This window comes from Berghia stephanieae, chromosome 5 (assembly GCF_034508935.2).
Source record: "Berghia stephanieae isolate SIO BIC M18660-M18661 chromosome 5, UCSD_Bste_1.3, whole genome shotgun sequence".
In the NCBI taxonomy this organism is placed as follows: Eukaryota; Metazoa; Mollusca; class Gastropoda; order Nudibranchia; family Aeolidiidae; genus Berghia; species Berghia stephanieae.
Genome location: NC_088364.1, coordinates 40,402,820 through 40,430,146, shown reverse-complemented (window position 1 = coordinate 40,430,146; position 27,327 = coordinate 40,402,820). Strand labels below are relative to the sequence as shown.

General features: G+C 36.8%; 1 protein-coding gene across 2 annotated transcripts; it reads right to left on the bottom strand.

The window, feature by feature from the left end:
* Positions 1-1,825: 1,825 nt before the first annotated feature.
* On the bottom strand, positions 1,826-25,571 carry LOC144972908 (uncharacterized). 2 transcript variants are annotated; one of them, XM_078914707.1, is made up of 3 exons: positions 25,134-25,571; positions 5,612-15,253; positions 1,826-5,266 (listed from the first exon to the last, which is right to left on the bottom strand). In XM_078914707.1, the coding sequence occupies exons 1-2, from the start codon at positions 25,174-25,176 to the stop codon at positions 9,147-9,149; spliced, it is 6,150 nt and encodes a 2,049-aa protein (XP_078770833.1). In that variant the 5' UTR covers positions 25,177-25,571; the 3' UTR covers positions 1,826-5,266; positions 5,612-9,146. The 2 variants fall into 2 exon arrangements, with proteins under 2 accessions (XP_078770833.1, XP_078770834.1); XM_078914708.1 differs by lacking the exon at positions 25,134-25,571 and adding an exon at positions 19,482-19,617.
* Positions 25,572-27,327: the final 1,756 nt, after the last annotated feature.

Below are 27,327 nucleotides of genomic sequence, written 5' to 3'. Positions count from 1 at the left end.
AAATAAAAATTTTAAAAATCCTCATCAGTAGAATGGACAAAGTATTATAAAAGAATCGTAACAGGAAATATTATATAACACATTTTCCTCTATTTTTCTTTAAATTAAGCTATAACGAAAATATACGGGGGAAAAAACCAATAAAACAAAAACAAAACAAAAAAACAACAAAAACCCAAAGAAATAGAATGGACAACATAAAATAAAAAAGAATCTTATGGTGGCTTGAAATAACGAGTCATAACGTTGCCCCAACGGCATCTAACGCGTTAGAAATCAAACTTATCTAAGTGACCAAGTGTTACTGTGTGCCATCGGATAAGTTGGCCTGAGAGCCTGGGATTTTAATTGTTTTGTTTTTTTAATGGTATACTTTTTGTCGTAGCCAAGCATTAGCAAATCATGGACCACGGTATTGAAATTAGAAGGAATGGGGAAGTGATAAGAATGAGCAGAGAGGTGCCAGTTATGCGAAACGACGATGGTGTGTGTGTGTGTGTCTGCGTGTGTATCATACTGTACACATACGCCAGTCACAGTCACAGGTCGCATTTTTTAAATCTTTCTATTAATCTAAAAGAAAATTTACGCTGGCCAGGTGAAATTAGTTCGAGGAAACAGTGTTCAAAATTAGTTCAAGGAAGGAATGGAATGAAAACAAAGTATAATAAGGGAAAAATTTGGGACATTCGAATGAGTTCGAGGAAACTGTACTGTGGTCCTTTTCTCGACACGTGACACAAAAAATATTGGGGTTTTTTCTGCCACAAAAATGACGTCTATTGTGGAAATTTTCCACTTCTTCATCATCGTGACTGGTGGTTGGGGCGTATATTTGTAAAATATCAAAATCAAACGGTTTTGCTTGTAGTTTGATTGCCATTACTCTGTCTGATATGGGCCAGAATCCTTTGACTGCTCGCGCCGTTTTATTATCTAGTATAATTCCAACTCCCCTTTGGTGTTCTCCTCCTCCTGAGTATATAATTTTACAGTCGTCATAATTAAGTTCTCCTGCTCCTTTCCATCTAACTGTGTAATAACAAGCAGAGGACAAACAATACAAGTTGAATGTTTCAAATATTTAGGCTTCAATGTAACATCCAATGGAAAATCAGATTGTGAAATAAAGAAAAGAATAGGTATGGCGAAGAATGCATTCAACCAGCTGCATACAATTATGAAAAACAGGAATATTAACATGAAAACAAAAATCAAAGTCCTGGATTGCTATGTACTGTCTGTGCTGCTATATGGTTGTTAGAGCTGGACCATAAACAAGACCATGGTTAAAAGACTGGAGGCAGCGGAAATGTTGTTTTACAGAAGAATGATGAGGGTGTCATGGGTGGAAAGGAAAAGAAATGGAAGAAATTTTAGAAATGGCAAACAGAAAAAGATCACTGATAACAAAAATCATCAAACGCCAAATGGAATTTTTAGGACACATTATCCGCCACCCTGGTTTGGAAGTACTCGCCTTGACTGGAAAGATAAATGGAAAAAGAATAAGAGGAAGACAAAGAATAACTTATTTGAAAGGGATAAGAACTTGGACAGATGAAGCTGAGAAAGGTGGTGCTGCTTTAATAGAATTGGCAAGAGATAGATCAGCTTGGCGGAAGATGACCTCCGACGTCTGCTTCAGATATGGAACTACATGATGATGATGATGATTGTGGAAATAGTAATAGTATTATGGCGAACTCCACCCAATGTCAGAAACGAGAACGACAAATAGGTATTGGATTAGCATACCAGGAACCCCAGCTTACCGCATGTATCTCTGCTGTCATTTTTTTCTTTAAATGAGGCTACTAGTTACTTTATTCAGGATTATTTACGCGTTTTATTTTTCCTGGTTTCAATTATAAAATCCAGTAACAACATTGTACTTTATCAATGCAAACGTAAACATGATTAATTTAAAACGAAAAATGCAATAAGTCAATAAGTATAATAATACCAATAATAACAACCATCAAATAAATTACTTGGTCTGTAGATATATATAGTAAAGGCAAAGGGTTTTTACAATGCAGTTTGATCATTGTTGTTTTTTGTTTTTAAGGGTTTTACGGCGCTTGCAACACATTTAGGTTATATCAGCGCCAGTAAAAAGGAAGAAAATGGGATAGTAAAAAGTTCTAGAATTACTATTAAAGCACCCAAGAAAAAGTAAGACAGGGGAACTGGGAACAAATAGAGATCAGAGGCAGATTCCAAGAGCAAACCATCAATGTACTTAGTTTGAGATCACCTATAAGTCTCATCCGGACACAAGCACAAAATCCAACAAAGAGGAACACACTCAAATGCTTCCATTATACATTAAAAATAACAAACATAATAATACATAACATCGAGATGATTTACAAGGAAAAAAATATCATTTCCCCAAAAAATAACTATGCATTTGACTGTTTCCCTCCCAGCTAGGACTCAGGCCAGGGCCAGGACAAAACCAAGTAATCTCATTCCAAGACAAAGACAGAAAGCAAGTTGGAAAACAGATATAGGGGATAGAAGACACAGCAAGTACCTCCCTGCCCACTATGGGAGGTCAGGAACCCCACCCAGCAGTTTGATCATTCAATTGTACATGAAAAAGTAAAGTAAATTAATAAAAATACAATCAGTATAATAATACTAATACCAATAATATCAAAATCTTCAAATCAATTTACTTAGTATTTGTAGTGATAGATAGTAAATGAAGGGTTTACACCATGCAGTTTGTTATAACATTAAAATTAAGTGTACTTGGAAAAGTAAAGCAAAAGGGCAAACTTTAATAAAAGAACCGATCAAAGGCAATCAATGCATGTGCCCACCTTTTGCCACTCACAGCCACAGTCAGGCAGCGCTGACCACTGAAGGGAGATGTTTTGTTTGTATAGGGTTTGCCGCACTTGCGAAACATTTAGCTCATTTCAATGCCAGTAAAAAAATTTTAATTAAAAGGAAAAGAATGGTGGGTAAGGTGCCCGAATTTCGACACTGGTCGTTAAGTCGACACTCTTATATCATCCTGCTTTCAAATCAGTTTTTCACCTAAATTTAAGTTTTCGGACATAACATTGATGTCATCTGAACCCCGATAAATTTTCTTTGTTTCGCCGATTAAAAATCAAATTACGAATAGAAACTTACGGTTCACAAAATCCACTTCAAGACCCGCAATTTTATAAAATTTTAAGGGGTGGTCCCAGCCGCGTGACGTCATCACAGTATATGTTTTTGTTTTTTTTGTTTTTAAGGGTTTTACGGCGCTTGCAACACATTTAGGTTATATCAGCGCCAGTAAAAAGGAAGAAAATGGGACAGTAAAAAGTTCTAGAATTATAATTAAAGCACAAAAGAAAAGGTAAGACAAAGGCGAATTGGTTCAAATAGGGAACAGATGTAGATTCCAAGAGCACAATGTCAAAGTACTTAGTTTGAGATCACCTAAAAGTCTCATCCAGACACAAGCACAGGTCCCAACTAAGAGGAACACACTCAAATGTTTACCAATCATATAATATAATATGTAAACTAAACATAATACAATGCATAACAGAGAGATGATTTACAAGGGAAAAAAAATATCATCTCCCAAAACTAACCACACATCTGAATGCTTCCCTCTCAGCCAGGGTATCCGGCCAGGGTCAGGACAAAACCAAGTAATCTCATTCTAAGACAAGACAGAAAACAAGTTGGAAAACAGATATAGGGGGATAGAAGACACAGTAAGTACCTCCCTGCCCACTATGGGAGGTAGGAACCCCACCCAGAAAGTAAGACATAGGGGAACTGGGAACAAATAGGGATCAGATGTAGATTCCAATAGCACACCACCAATGTAATTAGTTTGAGATCACCTTTAAGTCTCATCCGGACACAAGAACAAAATCCAACAAAGAGGAACACACTCAAATGCCACATTATACATTAATAAATAACAAATATACTAATACATAACAGAGAGATGATTTACAAGGAAAAAAATATCATCTCCAAAAACAATAACTATGCATTTGACTGTTTCCCTCCCAGCCAGGACTCCGACCAGGGCCAGGAAAAAAACTATGTAATCTCATTCCAAGACAAAGACAGAAAGCATGTTGGAAAACAGATATAAGGGGATAGAAGACACAGTGTGTACCTCCCTGTCCGCTATGGGAGGTCAGGATCCCCACACAGTATATGATGGTGCCAAGTTCAGAGATTTTAAAAAAGCAAACTTACACCAGCTACGAATAAAGATGACGTAATTCTGCTCTTTGTTTTTATTTTCAGACTGCCAGCCTCACTACAATAAATCCTACGTTTACGGCTACGCATAGTTTTGTATGTTGGTATGTTTCAGTTGGTGGGTAGATGTTGCGAATGTTTTACCTAAACGCATAGCATTAACAAAAAAGGTGTACTTTTTTAAAAAGGATAAAAACAAATTGCTCGCTCTCTCCTCTTTCTCTGGGTGGCCCTAATGTCGACACCCTCCAGGAAAAGGCGATGTTTTTTAGATTTGGAAACTTCTGAATTATTAAAAGTAAGTATCCTTTTATTCAAGGTACCTTTTCTGTTCGATCTATGTCAATGTCATATGTTTTGCATTTCAATCCTGATTCTAATTTTTTTTTAACCGACTAAAACACAATCTACACTTTAACATAAGTGCACATTTAATGAAGGGGGTGACGTCATTTCAACACACATTTCCCGGTGTAATAAGCCAAAATCACTCTATGCAACATAGACGTCTAGTCATTTTGGCAATGCTGAAAGCACTGTCAATCAGTAGTGTTTATAGCACAGGCTTTCACGACAAAAACACTATTTCTGGTTACGCCAAAAATTACTATCTAATTATGATAAAAACACTGATCACCACAGATTTCCACAATTAAATCGCTGACAGAAGTAGGAGGTTACTGTTATCAAAGCATAACGCACAGCATTTAGTTTTCTATCCTGTTTTACTGCAATGAATGAATACTTTTAAAAAAGTGACAGTGTTCATATAAGCGTACGCCAAAATCACACTGTAGTGTTTACAACATGTGCAAAAATCACTATGGTAGTGGTTATTATGGCATGAAGGTCTTGCACCAAAACCATTACAGTAGTCTTTATTGCATGGTAGTGTTTTGAGCGTGTTACACCGGTTAAATTTAGCAACATCTGCTGAGGCGGCCCGGTCTACAGATAGATGGGGTTTTCAAAGCTATTAGAATTTATATCTTTTTATAAATGCATATCTGTAAATGTGAACCACCACCTATATTTGTTGTTTGTTGCTTTAGGTCTCTTCCAACACAATTGAGGTTATATGAGAGACCGCTGAAACAAAAAAAACAAGCAATCTAACAAAAATAGTACAAATGTCAATCAAAAGCATAACCTAAAGATATCATAAGCTAAATTATAAATAACCAAGAACAAACAGGCAGAGGATTTACAGGAAAAAAAATATCCCCTGTCAAAAATACAATCACAAACCAAAGAAGCAGGATAGGCTAGTAAAGAGAAGAAGAAACGACATCACTATCGGATAGTACACCCATGCGAACATCATAGGTATATGATTCAAGGGTGATGCTCCCATCCAACCACCCACCACCACCTATATTTGGTGTTATATCGGAAACCAACGACAGAAAAACAAGACCTGACCCTACTTTACGGAATGTGACAATTTCTTGTTTTCCTTTGGATAGGACACTAGTATATCGCAAAGTACTCTCTGCCAGATCTAACAGACCCAGCTACCCAATCACTGCTGGGTGGACATGGGAATCAGAACAAATCTCGACTGCAACGGGGATCGATTACGATCCCTTGGTGTGAAGGGAGTGCTCACCAAATGAGCTATCAGGACCCCCGAGCCTAAAGTAGGTTATAAAAAAATAATAATAAACTATTCTCTCCTTGGACCAAATCAATTCAAATCAACTTTTGTGATTTCAACTTCAATATCAATGTTTCATGCGGACATAACACCTCAATGAGACAGAGGATCATTAATGTCTGTTTATATATACGCTCTCCTGATGAGAGCGATTGTTTGTTTTTAAGGGTTTTACGGCGCTTGCAACACATTTAGGTTATATCAGCGCCAGTAAAAAGGAAGAAAATGGGATAGTAAAAAGTTCTAGAATTACAATTAAAGCACCCAAGAGAGAGACAAAGGGGAACTGGGAACAAATACGGATCCGATGTAGATTCCAAGAGCATACCACCAATGTACTTAGTTTGAGATCACCTATAAGTCTCATCCGGACAAGCACAAAATCCAACAAAGAGGAAAACACTCAAATGATGACATTATACATTCATAATAAAAAATATAATAATACATAACAGAGAGCTGATTTCCAAGGGAAAAAAATATCATCTTCCAAAACAATAACTATGCATTTGACTGTTTCCCTCCCGGCCAGGGCCAGGACAAAACCAAGTAATCTCATTCCAATTACAAGACAAAGACAGAAAGCATGTTGGAAAATAGATATAGGAGGATAGAGGACACAGTATGTACCTTCCTGCCCACTCTATGGGAGGTCAGGAACCCCACCCAGTGATGACAGCGAATGCTCGAAACAATATTGTAGAAGTTGATCAGTAAAAAAAACTCCCTGGGAGGTCAGGAACGTTTTTATGTTTTTTATGTTTTTAAGGGTTTTACGGCGCTTGCAACACATTAAGGTCATATCAGCGCCAGTAAAAAGGAAGAAAATGGGATAGTAAAAAGTTCTAGAATTACAATAAAGCATCCAAGATGAGGGGGGATTGGTTCAAATAAGAGACAGATGGAGATTCCAAAAGCACTCTATCAAAGTACTTAGTTTGAGATCACTAAAAGTCTCATCCAGACATAAGCACAGGTCCCCGCTGAGAGGAACACACTCAAATGTTTTACAAATCATATATAATATAAAGAAAGCATAATACAGTGCATAACAGAGAGATGATTTACAATGAAAAAAATATCATCTCCGAAAACTAACTATACATTCGACTGTTTCCCTTTCAGCCAGGGCATCTGGCCAGGACCAGGACAAAACCAAGTAATCTCATTCCAAGACAAAGACAGAAAGCATGTTGGAAAACAGATATAAGGGGATAGAAGACGCAGGATGTACCCCCCTGCCCACTATGGGAGGTCAGGAACCCCACCCAGAGGACAGGAACACCATCTAGCAAGAAAAGTAAGACAAAGGGGAGTGATACAAAACAAGAGAATAGAATTAGATTCCAAGAGCATATTATCATTGTGCATTGTTTGAGGTCACCGAAACTAAAAGTCACATCCAGCCACGAGCACAGGATACCACTAAGAGGAACACATTCAAACGCTTACTTTATACATTAAAAACAACAAATATAACAATACATAACAATGATATACAAGGAAAAAAATATCATCTCCCAAAGCTATACATTTGCATGTTTCACTCTCAGTGAAAAACTCCAACACAATTATATTCTTACTAACAAAATCAAAAAAAGGTATCTTAATTGTTATTGTTTTTAAGGGTTTTACAGCGCTTGCAACACATTAAGGTCATATCAGCCCCAGTAAAAAGGAAGAAAATGCGATATTAAAAAGTTCTTGATTTACAATTAAAGCACCCAAGAGAAAGTAAGACACAGGGGAACTGGGAACAAATAGGGATCAGATGTAGATTCCAAGAGCATACCACCAATGTACTTAGTTTGAGATCACCTATAAGTCTCATCTGGACACCAAGTACGCACGAGGTCCAACAAAGAGGAATACACTCAAATGCTTCCATTATACATTCAAAACAACAAAATATAATAATACATAACAGAGAGATGATTTACAAGGAAAAAAATATCATCTCCCAAAACAAGAACTTTGCATTTGACTGTTTCCCTCCCAGCCAGGGGTAGGACAAAACCAAGTAATCTCATTCCAAGACAAAGACAGAAAGCATGTAGGAAAACAGATATAAGGGGATAGAAGACGCAGTAAGTGCCTCCCTGCCCGCTATGGGAGGTCAGGAACCCCATCCAGAAAGCTATGTAAGAATTATTTTTAAAAGAAAAAAAGTAGAATATAGTATGTACGTAATTAGACCAATATAACCACAAAAGTAGTCCTTCAGAGTCATTAAGCCCATGGAGCCGGAGTACATCCCGGTCTATTTAGCGTGAGACGGACAATAGCAATTGCTTGCTACCCTTTAGATAGGACGCTAGTCTATCGCAAAGTACTTTCCACCAGATCTAACAGACCCAGCTACCCATTCACTACTGGGTGGACAGGGGGATAAAAAAATATAGAACCACAAGCAAGTCTTTAAAATATCTTGCAATACTTCGATTATACAAACTTTGGTATTTATGTTTTAAAAAAGTATCGAACTGTCTTTGCAACATTTATGTTTTTAAAGACTGTCATGAGTGATTGAATAAATAAAAATGCACTGCTGGTCGTATACTTGTGGTAATGCCAAACATGAAACATAAAAAATAAAATATGGGTATTTTCTTTCCAAAGAATCTGACATTCAAGATAATGTGCATAATCTTAAGTTTTCAATCAATGTCAAGTCCAGACAAATCGGCAAAAGAACCGCAGCATTGTCTGCCAGTATTTAGTGGATTCAACTCATTTAAATTAATATTTTTGTTGATAGAGGGTTTCCAAGATAGCTCCACCCACTCCATTATTTGCAAATGTAACAGAAGCCATGTGGTGAAATAAGTTTACAAAATGTGTGTTTGTTCTGGTAAACAAAGCAGCAAAAACTCATGAAATTTGGTGTAACGATTTACAACCATTGTCTTGTTTTTGTTTTTCAGGGTTTTAAGGCGCTTGCAACAAATTTAGGTCATTTCAGTGCCAGTAGAATGAAGATGGGATGGCCAAAATAATGCTAGATTTACAATTAAAAGAATACGAGAAAAAGTAAGACAAAGGGGAATGGTTCAAATGGAGAATTTCATTCAATTTCAATGGAAGAGGACAGAAAGTAGGTTATTCCGATTTGTGGATTTGTTATGAAAGACTTACTTCAGGAAAGATATCAAATACAAAGAGGAGGATGATAATTTTACTGGTTTATAAATATCATTCAATAAAATAAATAGATTAAAAAACAATAATCATCACTATCCAATTACATATTTTACTGCAATTTGTGTGCTTCTTTTAAATGTTTAAATAATCGATAAACTCCATCAGTTCTAAAATAATTGCACACATCACAAATGTGTACTGTTTGATTGAATTCCTGTACTGTTGAAAACTTGTTAGAATTTCTGATCAAATATATTGTCACATCATTATGCCGCTTCATCAAAAGATTCATTTTGCTAACTTTGTTCTGATGTACATATCTCAATTTATCTTCTAAATCATCAAACAAATCAGTGTCACTTTCAGAACTGTAGTAATAATCACATTGTTCTGGCATAATGCTTGATATTCCTTGTGGCTGACTAGCATTTGGTGTTTTCTGTTCAACATGAAAAATCGAATTAACTTTGATTTGACTAATTTCATTGATTCTATCCATATCCGTCTGACTTAATTCTGCTATAGATACACTGTGCTTTCTTTTCCTTTTCAATCCCCTCCAGCTTGATCTGCCTGGCTTCAAAGACAATCCCACTACTGCATTTTCATTTTCTTCAAAATGATCCTCTCCATTCAAAGATATTCCTTCTGATTCTTCTCCAAAGTTAATGGCCATATCATCCTCGAAACAGTTTTCTGTCTTCACAACCATTTCTTCTGATTCATCTCCTACAATATCATCCATACTGCAAACATCAGTCTTCAAAGTCATTCCTCCTGATTTATCCTTTCCTTCTATATCAATACCATCCTTACTGCAACCCTCTATCTTCGAAGATATTCCTCCTAATTCATCTTCTCCTTCTACAATATCATCCTCAATACAAACCTCTGTCTTAAAAGACATTCCCTCTGATTCATCTCTAACATCAATATCATCCTCGAATCTATCATCAGCAACTATGCAACCATCAAATTCCAGTTTTTCATTCACCTTTCTTGCTGTACGGAGGGAAGGAATTATGTGGTCCTCATTATTTTTATCAGAATTTGATTTCGTTGACATTAGGCCACCTAAAAGGGACATTGACAGAGATCCTTTAGTATTCTCAGGTGGCATACGGTAGCCAGTGGAAGCATTTGCAACTTTGACATGACCTTCAACCAGATCATCTCTGATTAGCTTCTGGAAAGATGATGTTTCTTTTCCATTTCTACAGACACTGATGTCAGACTTCATTGCATTTTTACAAATATCCAGCTCAATTGGTGTCAATTTGACAAACAAAGAATCTAAAGATTCTTTCGCCTTTTGGCATCTTTTGGCGTATTCACCATCATCAGCAATCCTAATCCTATCTGGTTGTTTCACTTCCATAGTTGAAGAAACTTGGACACAAGGTGTCCTTGCTTGTTCATTCACATCTTGCTTGAGAACTTTCAACATTCCAAATAAATCCTTAAGATGTTTAGATGTATGTGTCACTTTACTTGGCATATTTACAACTGATGTGATCAAAACATCAGGTTCAATTTCCACAATTTTCTCATTGTTGTCTAAAACCTCAAGGACTTTATCGGAAGGAATAACTTCTGCTACAATTGGAAGACCAGATTCCTTTTCAAAGGGTTTCTCATTGCTGCCTGAAACTATACAGGGAATATCATTGGCTTTGCTGGGCCCATTCTTTTTCAATTGTGTTTGCAAAACAGGTATATTTTCCGATGACTCACAAATGCTAGGTGAAATTTCATTATCGGCTTCATCTGCATGTTGGTGAAGGGTTTTAAACATTCCAAATAAATCCTGAACTGGTTGTTTAGATGTTTTCTCATTGCTGTCAGAAACTTTACCATTAATTTTTCCACGAATATTGACTTTTGATGATGTTTGTATATTAATTTCCTTTCCTACTGCCTTATCATTGATATCTGAAACTTCATTACTAGTTTCAGTAACATTTTGTTTGAGAACTTTCAACATTCCAAATAAATCTAAAACTGGTTGTTTAGATATTTTCTCAGCACTGTCTGAAACTTGATCATTGGCTTTATCAGATGGATTTACAATTATAGTCGGATTTTCAGGATCCTTCTCCGCAGGCTTCTCATTGCTCATTGAAACTGTACCAAGAGCTTTATCGGGCGGATTTAATTTTGGTGTCAAGTTACCAGATTTCCTTTCCATTGACATTTTATTGTCTGAATTTTTATAATTGACCTTACTAGGTAGATTCATGTTTGGAGAAGTCTGTAAAGAAAACACATTTTCTGTGGATTTCTCATTGCTGGCTGAAACTTCATCAATAGCTTTATTCTCATTTTGTTTCAGGACTTTCAACTTTCCAAATAGGGACATAATGGGTTGTCCAGATGACTTATCATTGCTGTCTGAAATTTCAACATTTGTTTTACTGGACAAATCCACGTTTAATGATGTCAAAGACTTTTTACTTTCAATAGACTTATCATTACCATTTGAAACCTCAACATGAAATTTAGTGGAAAGATTTGGTTTTGGAGAAACTTGAAAATTGAGTTCCTTTTCTGCTAATTCTTCACCTCTATTATCATTCAATGCTTTCACTGATTTTAAGTTCTGGAAAAGAGACCTAAAAGACTTATTTGTTTTTCCAGGTTGTTCAATGGACTTTTCATCATTACCTATAATGCTGCTATTATTGTAGGAGTGCAGATTTTCTTGTGGTTGTTCTGTAATCAATAATGTAGACATTTGGGACCCCATTTCTTGCTTCTTTTTGTTTTTATTGTTTCCATCAGTACCCGTGGTTTGTAATGATTTCAACTGTCCTAACAAGGATGAAAAAGAAGCCACACTATTATGATTGATTTCTCTGTCAATTTCCAAAGGTACTATTTTTTCAGTTGTATTGTGATCGTTGTCCTTTTTATTTTCAGCCCCAACTGGAGTTGAATTCCTAGGATTTAGATTTCTCAATAAGGATCCCAAAGAGAGCTTTGGTCCCTCATCTTGCTCAGAGGACTTCTCAGTGTCGTATGATTGCCATCGTTGATCTTCCATGTCTTCATCGAGCAGATCCCCATTAGAATCGACATAATTCACTTGTGGTTGACGTTTAATCCTTGTACTTCGCCTTACAAAATTCTCATTCAATTCCATGTCACAATTTTCAATCACTTGTCCATTAACGGTCAGATCTCCAATAACTTTGGTGGAAATCTGTTCTTTTAAAGCTTCAGATTCATCCCCCTCCTCTTCAAAAGTTGTTTCACTTGAGAGAAATGTGGTTGAAATTGAATTACTTTTCATTTTTACATCCTCCTGTATTTCTTTATTTGCTTGGGACTGATTATTACTTTGACTCCTCTCCACTACAAAATCGACATAATCTGATTCACTTGTAAGGATTTCCTCTTTCATTTTTGTTCTCATGAGATTTTTCCTCTCATGTATTTCCTGTTGCCCCTCTCCGGGCACAAAATTATAATCTAATCCAATCTTTTGCTTTTTGTTAGCAGTAGGGCTGAAGGTTTGACTCCCACAAGGCTGCTTTCTTTTATAATATTTCATATAACTCTGTATCTCATTGGGAGATACACTGAGCCTCGCTAAGGGCACAAAACATTTAATTAAGGCCTGATCCAAAAGGTTCATATTTCCACTAAAGGAAAGAGTTAAAGGCACCTTCCCATGAGAACTGTGTTCTTTCTGTCCAATTGAAACAGCTTCCTCAATTTCATTTGAATCTATAACAGTCTTTTCGTTTGACACTTTCTCTTTGATTTCAGAGGATAACTCTTCTATTTTTAAAACACTATCTTTCTTTTTGTTCAGACCTTTCCCTTTCAATCTGGCTGATTTGTTCCCTTTTGATACATTCTCCTCCTCTTTCTCCTCATATGGTAGGACCTCTAAAATCTGCCCACCTCCTTCATTGCATATTTTGTGTGACAGTTTTCCAGATTTCACATCTGATCTTACATCTAAACCTGTATTTTCTTTTAGTGTGGAATCATCCCCAGATTCAGTGAACAGCAATTGCAAACCCATACTAGGCCTATAAGATGAATTATTCAACACTGTTGTTGGAGTTGTACTTAATTCAGAACAATGAGGGATAAAGCTCTTATAATTCTCAACTGTAGCCATGTCACTCCCTAAACACTGTGCAAATGTCCGTAGAAATACCACTGTCAGAAAATTACTGGCTTGGGTAGACAGATCAATTTTTTTACAACTTTTAGTTATAGCACTACAATTCACATTTATATTAACATCTGTCTGTCTAGGAATTTGTGTCATTTTTCCATCAGCCTTTTCATGTTTTCCTTTCCCTTCATGCTTGTCAATTTTATCATTACTTGATTTGTTTCCTTCATTTGTGTGACATGTCTTCGGTTTGATTGATTTCAATTTTTTTAGTAATGATATGACAGGCTGTGTTGTGTTGGAGGGATTCTGCTGAACACTTTTTTCATTAAAGGGAAGGGGATGGATGGAAGATCTGCACGGAGGAGCAACCAAGACCTGCTTTTGCTCTGAAATGCCAGGTGTGGGTGAATTCTGAACGGGAAGGATGATATATGCATTATCTGGAAGCAAAGGGACATTTGAAGTTAAAGAACTGCAAAACTTTCTACCTGAGCTGTTCTGAGGTGTTGACTTTAAAGCCTGTGTTGTGTTTGTGCGAATCTGTTTTCGTATTTTAGTTTTCATCTCCTTTCTGGTACCTGGAGAGCTTGTTACAATTGTACTGCTTGAAGAAGTTGCTGTAGCCACAGTTGTCTGAGATGACTGTAGAACTGACTGCTGAGGAATAAACAATTTATTACACATCGAAACTGCATTTACGCTATCCAATTGGCTAGCACTGTTTGGAATCGAAGCTGTCAGTGAAGGTCCTGGAGAAGTCCCTGGAAGTGTGTTATTGCTACTTAAATTGGTTACATTTACAGAAACTGGCATACTAATCTGTACAGGGACCGAAGATGGAATGGCTTGTACTGGAGCTGACAAAATCAGAGGATTAGATGTACCTAAAGGTGGTTGTAAAATCATTGGTAAAGGAGCTTGAACTGGAAGAGAACCATTATTCATGAAGGGCATTGGTTGCAGGACAGGGAGATTGGTTTGAGAGGGAACAAGTGCAGGAGTTGGTGGCACAATATTCAGTATCTGACTTGAACCATAAGGAGATAGCACAGGAGCAGAGGGTATTTGAGATGCTATTGGGTTTTGAAGTACTTGAGGTATACAATCTAGATTAGATTTATTTTGTCCTAAATGACAAATCTGTAAACTGGCCTCTGAATTCGTGTCAGTCTTTGGTTCATCAGCTGTATCAGTATTAATCAACACATTTGACACAGGTGCTGGCAAGGGCAAGGTCACCTTTTCCAACTGCCCCGTCAAGTCTTTCCTCACACCAGTGGAAGCATAAAAGACCTGATCAATTTTGGGATTGAAGTCCTGAGAATTTATTGTAGACATTGCAGATGTTGTAGGAGCTGAACTGTGAGTTAGAGTCGTTGGAATAGAAAACATCTGTTGCCGATTGATGTTAGGAAAAATAACATTATTTGATAGATTGACTTGAAATCCAGAGGCATTGGTCAAAGGCGGAGGTGTTAAAAAAGGGCATGAATTCCTGACCGTGGCTAATCCAAATAAAGTTAAAGGGGTAGAGGGCAGTAATTTCCTTTCTCCAGCTTTCAAATCAAAATTACTCTTTTTTTTCACAGGCTTTCCATCAGGTTTAGGTAAAAGTTTAACTGGAGGACCATTCCTTGGAATATTCCTGCTTCCTCTTTTAGGTTTAGGAGGTAATGGTAATGTTGAAGAAGGGCATGAATTCCTGACAGTAGCTAATCCAATTAAAGGGGTAGAAGACTGTAATTTCCTTTCTCCTGCTTTCAAATCAAAATTACTCTTTTTTTTCACAGGCTTTCCATCAGGTTTAGGTAAAAGCTCAACTGGAGGACCATTCCTTGGAATATTCCTGCTTCCCTTTTTTCTTCCTCTTTTAGGTTTAGGAGTTAAAATTGAAAATGAAATAGGATGTGAAGCAGATGGAGTTACAGCATAATCTTTTGAATCCCCTCCAACTTTATCTCTGTCAATTTCTTTTTTAACAAGAACTGAAGAAATTATCTTAGATGGTGGCGTTTTCTTTTTTTGAAGCTGACTAAGATGAGGAGATGCACAAGTAAGGCTTTGACTACCATGAACAGGACCTGAAAAAAAATTGTTAACAGTTTGTTAGTAATCCAATGCATTTGCTGACTTTTTCTCAGATGAGCAACCAGAATATGATTGAAAGTTATATTGGCTGTAATTATCATTTAACAACAGCGATGACAAGCATATTGGCAGTATTAATAATATTATGATTGCTGTGGTTGTGATGATAAGACAATGATGGTGATGATGATGATAATGATAATTGTGTTGACCAAAAAGAAAGTATTGCACGATGAATAGATTATACACTTGAGCATGGAAATCTCGAACAAGTCGGGACCGGGCCTATTTGTTTGAGATTTCCGTGTTTTCGAATTTTCCGGAGTATTTTACAAAAGATATGAGGAAGGTAAATGTGGGTGGTCTTGACAAATGTCATATTATAATGATAACTCTCCGTTATTGTGAACTCTGTCAAGAGTTGAGAGTGAGACAATTCAATTTACTTTTATCAGTCATCTATTAAAAATTACGAAGAGAGTTTTCACTGGTCTTGCATTTAGTGTGTCTTGTCTCGGTCAATTACAGAAATGGAATGACAATTCCCACTGCATGTGATTAATAACAAGACAAAGCTAGCATATTGCATTGTGGATTACACACTAAGCACGCAACGTCATTACCTACGAATCCGGTACATATCTAAAATCACTATCACTCCTCATCTAACACACATGTCCCGGAAATTTGTAAAATTTGTAAAAAATAATGGCTGTCCCAGAAAATATGGAAGGTTTACTTTTTGTCCCGGAAATTTAAAAAAATCATCCCTACCACCACTACTACAACTACCATCACCACATTATCATCCCTACTATCAATACTACAACAACTACCACCACATCATCATCTCTACTATCACGACTACAACAACTACAGCCACACCATCATCCCTATCACTACTACTACAACAGCTACCACCACATCATCATCCCTACCACCACTACTACAATAGCTACCAGCATATCATCATCCCTACCACAACTACTACAATTACCACTACACAACTCATTATCCCGACGACCACACTATTGCAACAACTCATCATCCCTACCACCACTACTACAACAACTACCACTACTACAACTACTGCTACAACATCATCTTCCCTACCACCATTACTACAACTACCACCACATCATCTTCCCTACCACTACCACAACCTTCACCACCGCCACACCTTCACCACCGCCACACCATCACCCCTACCACCACCCCCACCACCAGATCATCAGCCATCAACAAACCATTTAATTGGGAAATTGGTTAGCTATTCTCTCTGACAATGGTTGGAGAAAAATATTCTTTTTGTGATCAGGCATTCTCACCAGTGGTCATGTTATTGTTATCTTGATGAGTTATCCAAGTAATAATATTGTTGAAACAGTGAGTGAGGATACCCCTTTTGCTGCAAGCAGATTAGTAACAACTACTTTATCGACCCAGCCCGCCATTAAATAAGAAATCTTAACGAATTCAGTAGTTAAAGATTGTAAGCCTTCCATATGACATTGTGTTGACAATTTGGTGTGTCACTGAATTTTTACAAATGTACATACCTGATATATCACTGGTCTGTAGCACACTTAATCTAATAAAAAAAAAAAAAAAAAGAATACCCACTCCACCAATCAACGGCTATCAACACCACTGGCATCACATTTAATATCAGCTCCACTAACACAACAATCATCATCATCATCTTCGTCGTCATCGACATAATCATTATCCTCATCATAATCAGCATCCTCATCATCTGTTTTATTCGTAAAAAGTCCCTGAAATTTGAAACTGAGGGTAGGAACGCCTGCTTAACAACCTCACACTCTTACCCATAGCAGGCTAAAGAGAGAGGGGATTGCTCTCACACAGTATCATCTATTTAATAAATGATAATGTTCTTGCCCCACCTTTCCCATCCCTAATGGTTTGTATAATATTAATATGTAACAGTTACGAGCAATCACTGCCTTGGTAGTCTCCCCGATTGAAAGATGGATGGCGTGCATAAAACGCTGGTCAAACATGCTTCACAATTCCCCCTTAGTTCAGCATGCACACACACACACACAATATATATATATATTGTGTATGCCACACAAACGCACTTTTCCGTTCAAGTTCAAAACAAACAATTCGCGAAAAATAATTTCAACGGACTGCAAGGGGATGTCCAGTTTGTTTGAGATTTCTGTGTTGGCCCCAGAAAGTGTTCAAGATTTTCGTGTTGCCAATAATAACAAAATAGAGGTATCAAAACAGGGAATTTTACCGAGTTTGAGATTCCCGTGATTTCGAGATTTGCGTGCTCGAGTGTATATATATATATATCTGTGTTAAATCGGGTCACTCACCAAGTGGCTGGGATTTGAACTTAATCCTTATACATAAAGCATTGTTGTTTTGCACTGAACCACTACGAAAAATTTGCTATACAGAATAGCTATTGCTTCCAATCATAAACACAATGGGATATAAAGCGAGGTTTTATGGGTTTTTTTACGAAGTGGCAATTCGGAATCGAGTCTGAATAGTCTCCTGTGACTATTCGGACTCAAATTCCAATGTGCATGCGCATACGGGAGGGTGGGAATGACACAAAATGGGCAGTAGGCAGAGGGTGGAACAGATAAAGAAATAGAAAAGATTCAGAAGAAATTCTGTTTTGCCCATATCACACTGACTCAGCTCATACCCCTATTTGGACTATAGAAGGATCGTTGCCTGTCTCACATTATCAGAAAACGTAATTTTTAAATTACTTATTGTAGTCCTGATCTTGTTTGGATATCGTAATATGTTGTTAGAAAATCTTTTGATTTATACCATCTTTTACTTGACTGACTTTTGCTACTTTTGAAGAATTTTAACTCTTTTCTTTTCATTTTTATCTGGACTTCCAATTGATCAATGATTTTGTATTTCTCCCCAAATATAGCAGGTTTCGACTACACGTTGATGATAGTAGCATACCATTATTATTTTCATTTGCATCAATTTTTATAGAATTGCAATAATTAAATTAAAATTAAAATTAAAATTACAATAAAAATTGAAATTAAAATATTTATTTTCTTCAAAAAACAAAACCTCTATATTGCCACGGATGACGAGAATATTCAGACTGGATGCACATTGGAGTTTTGAGTCCAAATAGCCACGGGAGTCCATTCAAACTCGAGTTTGAATAGCCGCAGCCTTTTTTAAAAAAATCTACCTCTATTAAAAAAACATGGGGGAGGGATTTTACAATTTTCATTTGCAACATTTGATAGAGGTAGAAGGCAAATAAAAGAGAAAAACTATTTACGGAGGAGAAAAAAGGGCATTTGCAGCATTCTATAGAAGTCAAAATAATCGACTGTGACAATTGTAAATTGTATACACAGTTGGCCACTCCTCGACTAATTTATTGTCTCAACAATTTTTTTTTTCTTTTTTATTATGATTGTGTTGGTTTTATTGAGCTAAATATCAAGTTTTGATTTGTGTTCTGTAATGGCAAACTGCTTAGAAATAATCTTTGAATCTGAGTCTTTGAATAAATTTCTTCCTAACCCTCTTTGGTCACTATACTAGAATAATTACGAAATCGCAATTAATAAACCACTTCATTTGGTCGAGGAGGAGAACTGTTCGAGAGCAATATGGAGGAGGATGAGAAAGAGAAGTAAATAGAGAGAGATAGAGAGAGAGAGAGAGAGAGAGAGAGAGAGAGAGAGGGGGGGGAGAGAGAGAGAGAGAGAGAGAGAGAGAGAGAGAGAGAGAGAGAGAATAGAAGAATGCGGAGGACGAGGATGAAGAAAGGGAAAAGGAAGAGAAAGAAAGAGGTAGAGACAGAGAAGATGAGCCTCACCATTATCTAGACTGAGAATAAGCCCATCTTTTTGACTTTAATTTTAATAAATAGAATAGAGATGTCAACTTCTACTTATATATCCAAGTCGGCCACAAACATAAAACACGGCCCTAGCAAGTGCATCCCCATCCAAACAAAATTAACTTATTTAAAAAGGGTTGTTCCAACTTGCAACCAGGTTATTTTACAGTCAGCGAGTCAAACTCAAACACTTGTGAGTAGACTTTGTTTTCTTTAGATCTCTAGGTCTAGATAGAAGTAGACTTGGAATTGGAAAGGAAGTTTTCACTCTGCCGCCAAGTTTATGTTTAGGAAATGAAAAAGAAGAGTCTTGTACTTGTAAATCAAAATACAATACTCACTTTTTAAAAGTTAATAACAATCCAAAACATAATTAATGCGTTCTGTAAAATGCAACATTCGGTCATTTGCTGGTTTGAGTCTTTCGGAAATTGAGAATGACCAATACCTACTCAGAACATCAACAATTTGCTGGGCACCTAATCGATATCGTGTAGTGGCGGACGCTGGGCTGAAATCAATATCAAGTACGGTACCGGTTAGTGAAATATTGTCAGAATGCACGAAGTTGGAGAGAAAAATAAAGTGAGTAGATGTGACTCATATATAAGGGGACAACACAAAACAAACAACGTTTCGGCCCTTGGCGAAATGTGATAGTGATATTTTGTAAATTTACATATTTGTGTGTGTGTGTTTTTTGTCTCCTGACGAAGGCCAAGGGCCGAAACGTTGTTTGTTTTGTGTTGTCCCCTTATATATGAGTATGAGTCACATCTACTCACTTTATTTTTCTCTCCATTTTACGGGCTCATTTAGGCACCTCTAGTTTTGGTTGCACAGAAGTTGACCTATCACTTAGAAGGGGGAGTACGTTAACTTGGCTTGTGACTTATAGAGCGAGAAAAAATGTCGGAAAGTGTGGGTCGGCGCATTCCAACAGTGTGCGTTTTTACTACTACTATTAAATCAGCTGAGCTGACGCCCCGCGCCTCTCTCTCTCTCTCTCTCTCTCTCTCTCTCTCTCTCTCTCTCTCTCTCTCTCTCTCTCTCTCTCACACACACTCTCTCTCTCTCTCTCTCTCTCTCTCTCATTTATCTCTATGCCTCTCTTTTCTATCTCCGTGTCTCTATGTTTATATATAATATATATATATATATATATATATATAATATATATATATATATATATATATACAATATATATATATATATATCTCTTCTATCTCCATGTCTCTCTGCAATATCGATCTATGCCCTCTCATCTGCCGCATCTATGCAGGAGAAGTGGCTATTAGGAATAGACAAATAAGACTTTTACCCTGTTATAATATTTTTTTAATGAGCTTTTATATAGAGTAATATCCAATAAACGTGCTCAAAGCGCTTTACAAGGGGCCCCTGTCCACCAGCAATATTTAACATTTTGGACTGTAGTGATATGTTTCAATCGCCTCAACTTCCCCAACCTCAACTTTCCCAGGATTGTAAATAAATCAATACATAATCTCAATACATACTATCGCAGCGTCGCATGTGTTAATCGTTATCGCCCTAGGCATAATTAAAAAAGGGGCATGTGTTATAGCTACGATGTTATAGCTACGGAGTTGACATCGCATTCTCACCTAGGTGAGCGTCGAGAGCAATGAGTTAGATCGTCAATGGTAACGGGCACATAACCGACATGTTAGGAATTCACCACGACGCTAGGAAATTCACCAGATGACAGACGCTACTGTTATGACACTCAGAACATGATTGGTCTACAGAAAACAACCAATAGTAAACGAGGCAAGCCTAAATCCTGGAATATTGTTGGCTCCTTGTGATTCTCCAACTCCCGAGAGAAACGGATATATAAACTATGACAGTAAAAAACGCTCTCTCCCATTTCATCTACTTAGAGCTCACTGCTCATAGGGAACCCGAAAGTTCTGTACTAGCGAGAAACATGTGTCAACGAGGGTCAGTAATAGACTTACATTGTGTTACCATTAATGCCAATTAAACTAGTATGTGTAGGAGTGATATTTAATATTGTGTTTTGCCTGGCCGTAAGTAGACACAACCAAAAATAACAGAAATCAATAACTCGTGTTATTAACAGTAATCGATAACTCGTGTTATTATAAAAATATTCATTCACTATCGTAATATATATCTTTATATGTGTATATGTTATTGTATATATAATATGTATGCCTTCCAAATGAATGAATTACCTTGCGCGAACTACATTTACCAATGAGCTATCGCAAATACACGATAGTTCTATTTGGTATATTATTTATATGCATTGATTATTATGTTCTCGTGATACATATCTTTCCCCATCCCACTAACTCGATGTGTCCCGTTAATTAAATTACTGATTACACATATAAATAGTGGTGACGCCAAGGGTATTTATTGAAATCCCTCACGACCCCACTATTAATAGGATCATTTAAAATGTTGCAACCTAGTCAAAGATTTGCTCCGGTATTTTCACCTGCAGCGGTTATTCACCACATCTGCATCGGGGGTACGGACTGAACCTGCATCCTGTGACGGACCAAGCCGAACGGCCAACCATGCATCAGGTTACCTACTAACCATCCAGAACTTGGTTACAAATGAGACAGAGTGAAATATGGCAAGCGGTCGGTTGAAACTACTGAACCAGAACGACTCCTGTCCGATATAACGGAACAACCATAGCGCCGCCCAGACACCTCGTAAGTTAAGCCAACTCAGTAACAAAATGAATAGTTTGTGATACAGGATGAAGATTAAATACTCATAGTCTAAATTTAATGAATTAAAACCAGCACTATTATTCTTTGGCTAACTATGTGTTAACTTGTTATTGTATGAGGCACTTCTGTTGATTTATAGTAAAATACTTTTCTTTAGCGCGGATTAATACCTTCTGAACCTACCTATCCCTATATAACGTGCCAATAATCTACCACTACTTCTATCACATATTTCTTTAAACCTAAAACATTCTCTTACTATCAGTCAAGTGTCAGGAGCTTTAGCCGACTATAAAAGGGAAAAATAAAAGCGGCACCAGACATTAGTCTATGGGGAACCTATCTGACTCCTATCTCTCTACTCCTACTTGCCACCCTCCCACATAGACGCGACAAGGATAAGACATGACGCCTGTAGCAAGGCGATAATATTCAAAAAAATTTCGGACAGAGACAACGCTGTTTACGGCCAGGTACTCAGTTTACACTTGAGTACGATAAGAGTAAGAGAATGTGAGAAAAGAGCTTTTTCCAAGGACTCAACTATGCCCCGAGCGAGGCTCGAACTCAGGACCTTCCGATCCGAAAGCGAGTGTCATACCACAAGACTACATAACCGCACATATGTAGTTGGGTTAAAGTTCCTGACAACTCGACATAGCAAGAAAAATTTTAGTTTAAAGAAATAGGTAGTGGTAGATTATGGCACTTTATATATAGGGATAGATAGGTTCAGAAGGTAAGTATTAATCCCGTTATAGCAGAAATACTTTAATATAAATCAACAGAATTGCCTCACACAATAACACGTTAACACATAATTAGCCAAAAGAATAATAGTGCCTTTTAATTAATTAAAGTTAGGCTATGGGTAGCTAATTTTCCTCTATTCATTTTTCCGTTGCTCAATTATTATAATTGGTTCCTTATCTGTTTGTTAGAGGTTGAATGTAACTGGTAGCGACCTTCCTATGACTAATGGAGGCGTCAAGGTTGCTTCTGTCTGGTTATTTTATGGAGGAGCCTCTTATTCATTCTCTAGTTGTTCCAGTGGGTCACTTGATAGCTTCAGCTCTGGATCAACGTGTAACCAAATGGGCATTTAAGGGGTAACCGGATCTATGAATATACAGGAGAAAATCTTTGACTAGTTGCAAATTATTTGTATTCCTTATGAGCAGTTGTGTCGTGAGGATTTACAATTAACAAACCCTTGCCATCACCACTGATCTAAATTTAGTTAGTCATAATCCTTAATTAACGGGATACAGGCTATGTTAGTTGGATGGAGAAAGATAAGCAACAATGAGAGCATAAGAATCAATACATATAAATACATAATAGTACTATCGCATATTAGCTTTTGCACATTTGTAAATGTAATTCATTCATTTGGAAGATATACACACATATACAATAATATATAGGTACATAAATAAATAAAGAGAGTGAATGAAACATTTTGTTATAATAACTTGAGTTATCAATTTCTGTCAATAACAAGAGTTATCTATTTCTGTTATTTTATAGGTTGTGTCTACTTACGGCCCAGGCGAAAACACTGTATCAATTATTACTCACTACGCATACTAGTTTTAAATGGCATTAATTAATCATAACACAATTAATTTAAGTCCACAGCTATAAAATTGATGGATTTATTCATACCCTTATCAACACAATGTATTCCGCTAAATAGAATCGCTATAATAGCATATTTTGTGGAATAAGAGGGAGACCGAATTAGTCGAGTCTTTGCTTATATATAAATATGACCGGAGTCTAGTCAACCCAAGAAACCAATGATGTTCCTGGATTTGTTAGTGCCAGAATTTTACTGGTCATTTGATCGAGTCCAATCATATTCCGCGCACGTTAGTCATGGCTGGTCCGTCAGGTAATAAACTGTGTAATCCTAGGATAATGTTTCTGCAGGCTTTGATCAGCCGGACCGGTCGATTAATTATGCAGGCATATTGCGGCATATGGCGAGTCTCGTCCCTCGGCTGACAGTTAATTTATTCAGTGTCATACTTGGGCGTTATTTTGTCATTTCCTCAGATGTAGCATTAAATATGCTGGGCTAATTAAATATGGGCGACGCAGTGAGAACATAAGAGTTATTTAAAATCCTGAAAAGTTAAGAGGGATTTGACATAGATCACTACATCATCTATCTCCGTGTCCCTCATCTCTCCACCCTCCCTCTCTCTCTCTCTCTCTCTCTCTCTCTCTCTCTCTCTCTCTCTCTCTTCTATCTCTGTGTCTCTTTTTTATATTTCTCTCTCCCTTCTATCTCCATGTCTATCTCTCTACTATTTCTATGCGTCTCTCTCTCTCTCTCTCTCTCTCTCTCTCTCTCTCTCTCTCTTTCTTCCTCTCTCTCCTATCTATCTATCTTCTATCTCTGTGTCTTTTTTTATATTTCTCTCTCCCTTCTATCTCCATGTCTATCTCTACTATGTCTATGCGTCTCTCTCTCTCTCTCTCTCTCTCTCTCTCTCTCTCTCTCTCTTTCTTCCTCTCTCTCCTATCTATCTATCTTCTATCTCTGTGTCTTTTTTTTTATATTTCTCTCTCCCTTCTATCTCTACTATGTCTATGCGTCTCTCTCTCTCTCTCTCTCTCTCTCTCTCTCTCTCTCTCTTTCTTTCTTTCTCTCTCTCCTATCTATCTTCTATCTCTGTGTCTTTTTAAAAATATTTCTCTCTCCCTTCTATCTCCATGTCTATCTCTACTATGTCTATGCGTCTCTCTCTCTCTCTCTCTCTCTCTCTCTCTCTCTCTCTCTCTCTCTCTCTCTCTCTCTCTCTCTCTCTCTCTCTCTCTCTCTCTCTCTGAGAACTTGTGTATAAAATGGATTCGCTGGTATCGACTAAGGTATCGGAAAAAGATATTTAAGTACCAGAAAATAATCGATTTCATTTTTCATCTAATTGCGCCCATCACTGCCAATACATTGCGAGTGAGATTGGCTCTTGGAATAAGGATTGACCAAAGACCTCACACTCACATTCAGGCTGAAATTGTGAAGACATAATATTACAATAAAATCACTCTAATTAATAGTATCTTAATCTTATCTTTTTCTATTAGTGTCGAATATATTAAAAATACAAAAAACGTATAAATAATATAACACTAAGAATAAATTGCTTAGCTTGATTATGGTGAATCAATCAATATCTAACAAGATAATTTATCTTTATAGGTAAACAGAATGCTTCATTAAAATAATTGAAAACCGCTCACCTGTACATCCAGCTCCTGTCTGATCGCCCTTGTTAGTAGCCATTCCGATTTAATTCCAATTTAAATAACCATTACTGTAACAAAACAATCTGGATTGGGTAAAAAGCGTCAGCTTTTTAAATGGCAGGCATAGAATGGACGAAATGACGTCACTCAGTTCTTTGCTTTTGTTTTTAGCCAGCCATTTTCATGAATAGTTTTCACCAACTTCTATCAGACCGTTACAGTTCAAGTTAACGCCTGTGTATTGGTACGTAATCTCCGACTGGCGGATGTTGTAAGCATACAAAGCATCAATATAATGTTTTTCTTACGACACATCGACACGGCATATCAATTATCAAGGCGGTTTTATGACTGACTACTTAACTGCACAATGGTAGGATAATTCGCATTCTGCGTAACAGCAGGCTACAAGAGCTTACTTTTTTACTGGCTGTCGATAAAGATCGGTAAGGTGATTTGATTGGATAATAAAACTGATTATAAAATCACGTGACTATTTGGATCCAAATCATTGGTCGATATAGTTATACTACCCTTCGTTCATTGGTTAAAATGCACCATATCCTTGGTTTACAAAGAAGTAACACATTCCCAATAAAGAGCGGAAACACAGGCTATAATATACCTACCTATAGGATAAGAACCGCGTGTGTAGTTTTCCTTATCGACGATAACTGGGCGGACTCTCCATTGACCACACACGGCAAGCACACACCACACAACACGCGAACCTAACAACAAGGAATTAGAGAAACCCCTCTCGACCACACGACACAAAACTAGTCTGTCTCCATTTGCTCGTGTTATTTTGCGTTTTTGTGTGTGCGTGTTGAAGTTTGTGATCTGATTGATAGTATTTGGTGAGAACTACTCATAACAATGGCTCACAAAAGTAAACATCACACGAGACAAACGAACGAACAACAAGATTATAGAGGCCCCCTCCATAGACTGCTCAACACAGTAACACAGCCGTAAAAATTTTTTAAAAACTAGCATGTCGCCGTTTGTAGCATTGCTCGTTGTTTTTTTTTTTTTTTTTGTTTTTTTTTGTAGCCCATTTGGTCAAGATGGCCGACTACAAAAAGAAAGTTATTGAATTTGTGAGAGACCGGCCCCTTGTTTGGGACCCAAAGAACTCAGAATATCACATCAAGGATCAACGAAAACAAGTCTGGGAAGATATCGACACGAAATGTTTACCTGCCGCTGAGCTTATATATTTAAATTTGATAATAGTAAAAATGGCGATGATGATGATAATGATGATAATAAGAAGACATTGTAATAATGACAACAATAATAACAATAAGGATGAAGATAAAGATGATGATGATGATGATGATGATGATGATGGTAGTAGTAGTAGTAGTAGTAGTAGTAGTAGTAGTAGTAGTAGTAGTAGTAGTAGTAGTAGTAGTAGTAGTAGTAGTAGTAGTAGTAGTAGTAGTAGTATTTCAAGAACGTTATTAATGTTTTAATTAAAAAAGCAAAGTCGTTCTATAATAACTAATGCCACTCATCCTAAGCAATTTTTTTAGAAAATAATAAACGCCCTAATGGGCAAAGAAAACAAAACGAATCTTCCGAAATGTAATACAGAAACAAACAAAACAACAACAACAAAAAAGAATTAGCTGAAAACTGTTCAAAGTATTTGAAAAAAAAAAAGTAAAAATTATAGAGGGTTTGGATTTTTCCAATAAGAGGATCTTTTTAAAGGAAAACCACTGTTATGTTTTCAGGAGGTATCATGTCTTGACGTTGAAAATGTAATTAGTTCATCAAATAGGAAGAGCTGTGACTTTGATCCCGTACCCTCATAATTAGATTTGCTTCTTCCCATAATAACTAACATTATGAACCAATCATTAAGATCAGGAGAATTATCAGTTATGTTTAAAACCACCATGGTAATCCCTCTAATTAAAAAATCAGGATCAGATGTAGACAATTTAAAAAATTGCAGACTAGTGTCAAACCTGCATTTCTTGTTAAAGATATAAGAAAAACTTGTTCTTAAGCAGTTGACGAACCATCTTCAATTTAACAATCTCCGGAGCCACTGTCAAACGGCTTATTGAAACAATCATTCGACAGAAACGGCACTATTGAAGATTACGAATTATTTAAATTACCTTATTGATGAAGGAAAGTTGACGTTGATGAATTTGCTCGATCTGTCTGC

Excerpts from the sequence above, each read along its gene's own strand:
- LOC144972908 (XM_078914707.1), bottom strand. The coding sequence starts at position 25,176 with ATGGCTACTAACAAGGGCGATCAGACAGGAGCTGGATGTACAG. Across the intron at positions 15,254-25,133 it reads GACAGGAGCTGGATGTACAG|GTCCTGTTCATGGTAGTCAA; the intron begins GTGAGCGGTTTT and ends ATTTTTTTTCAG.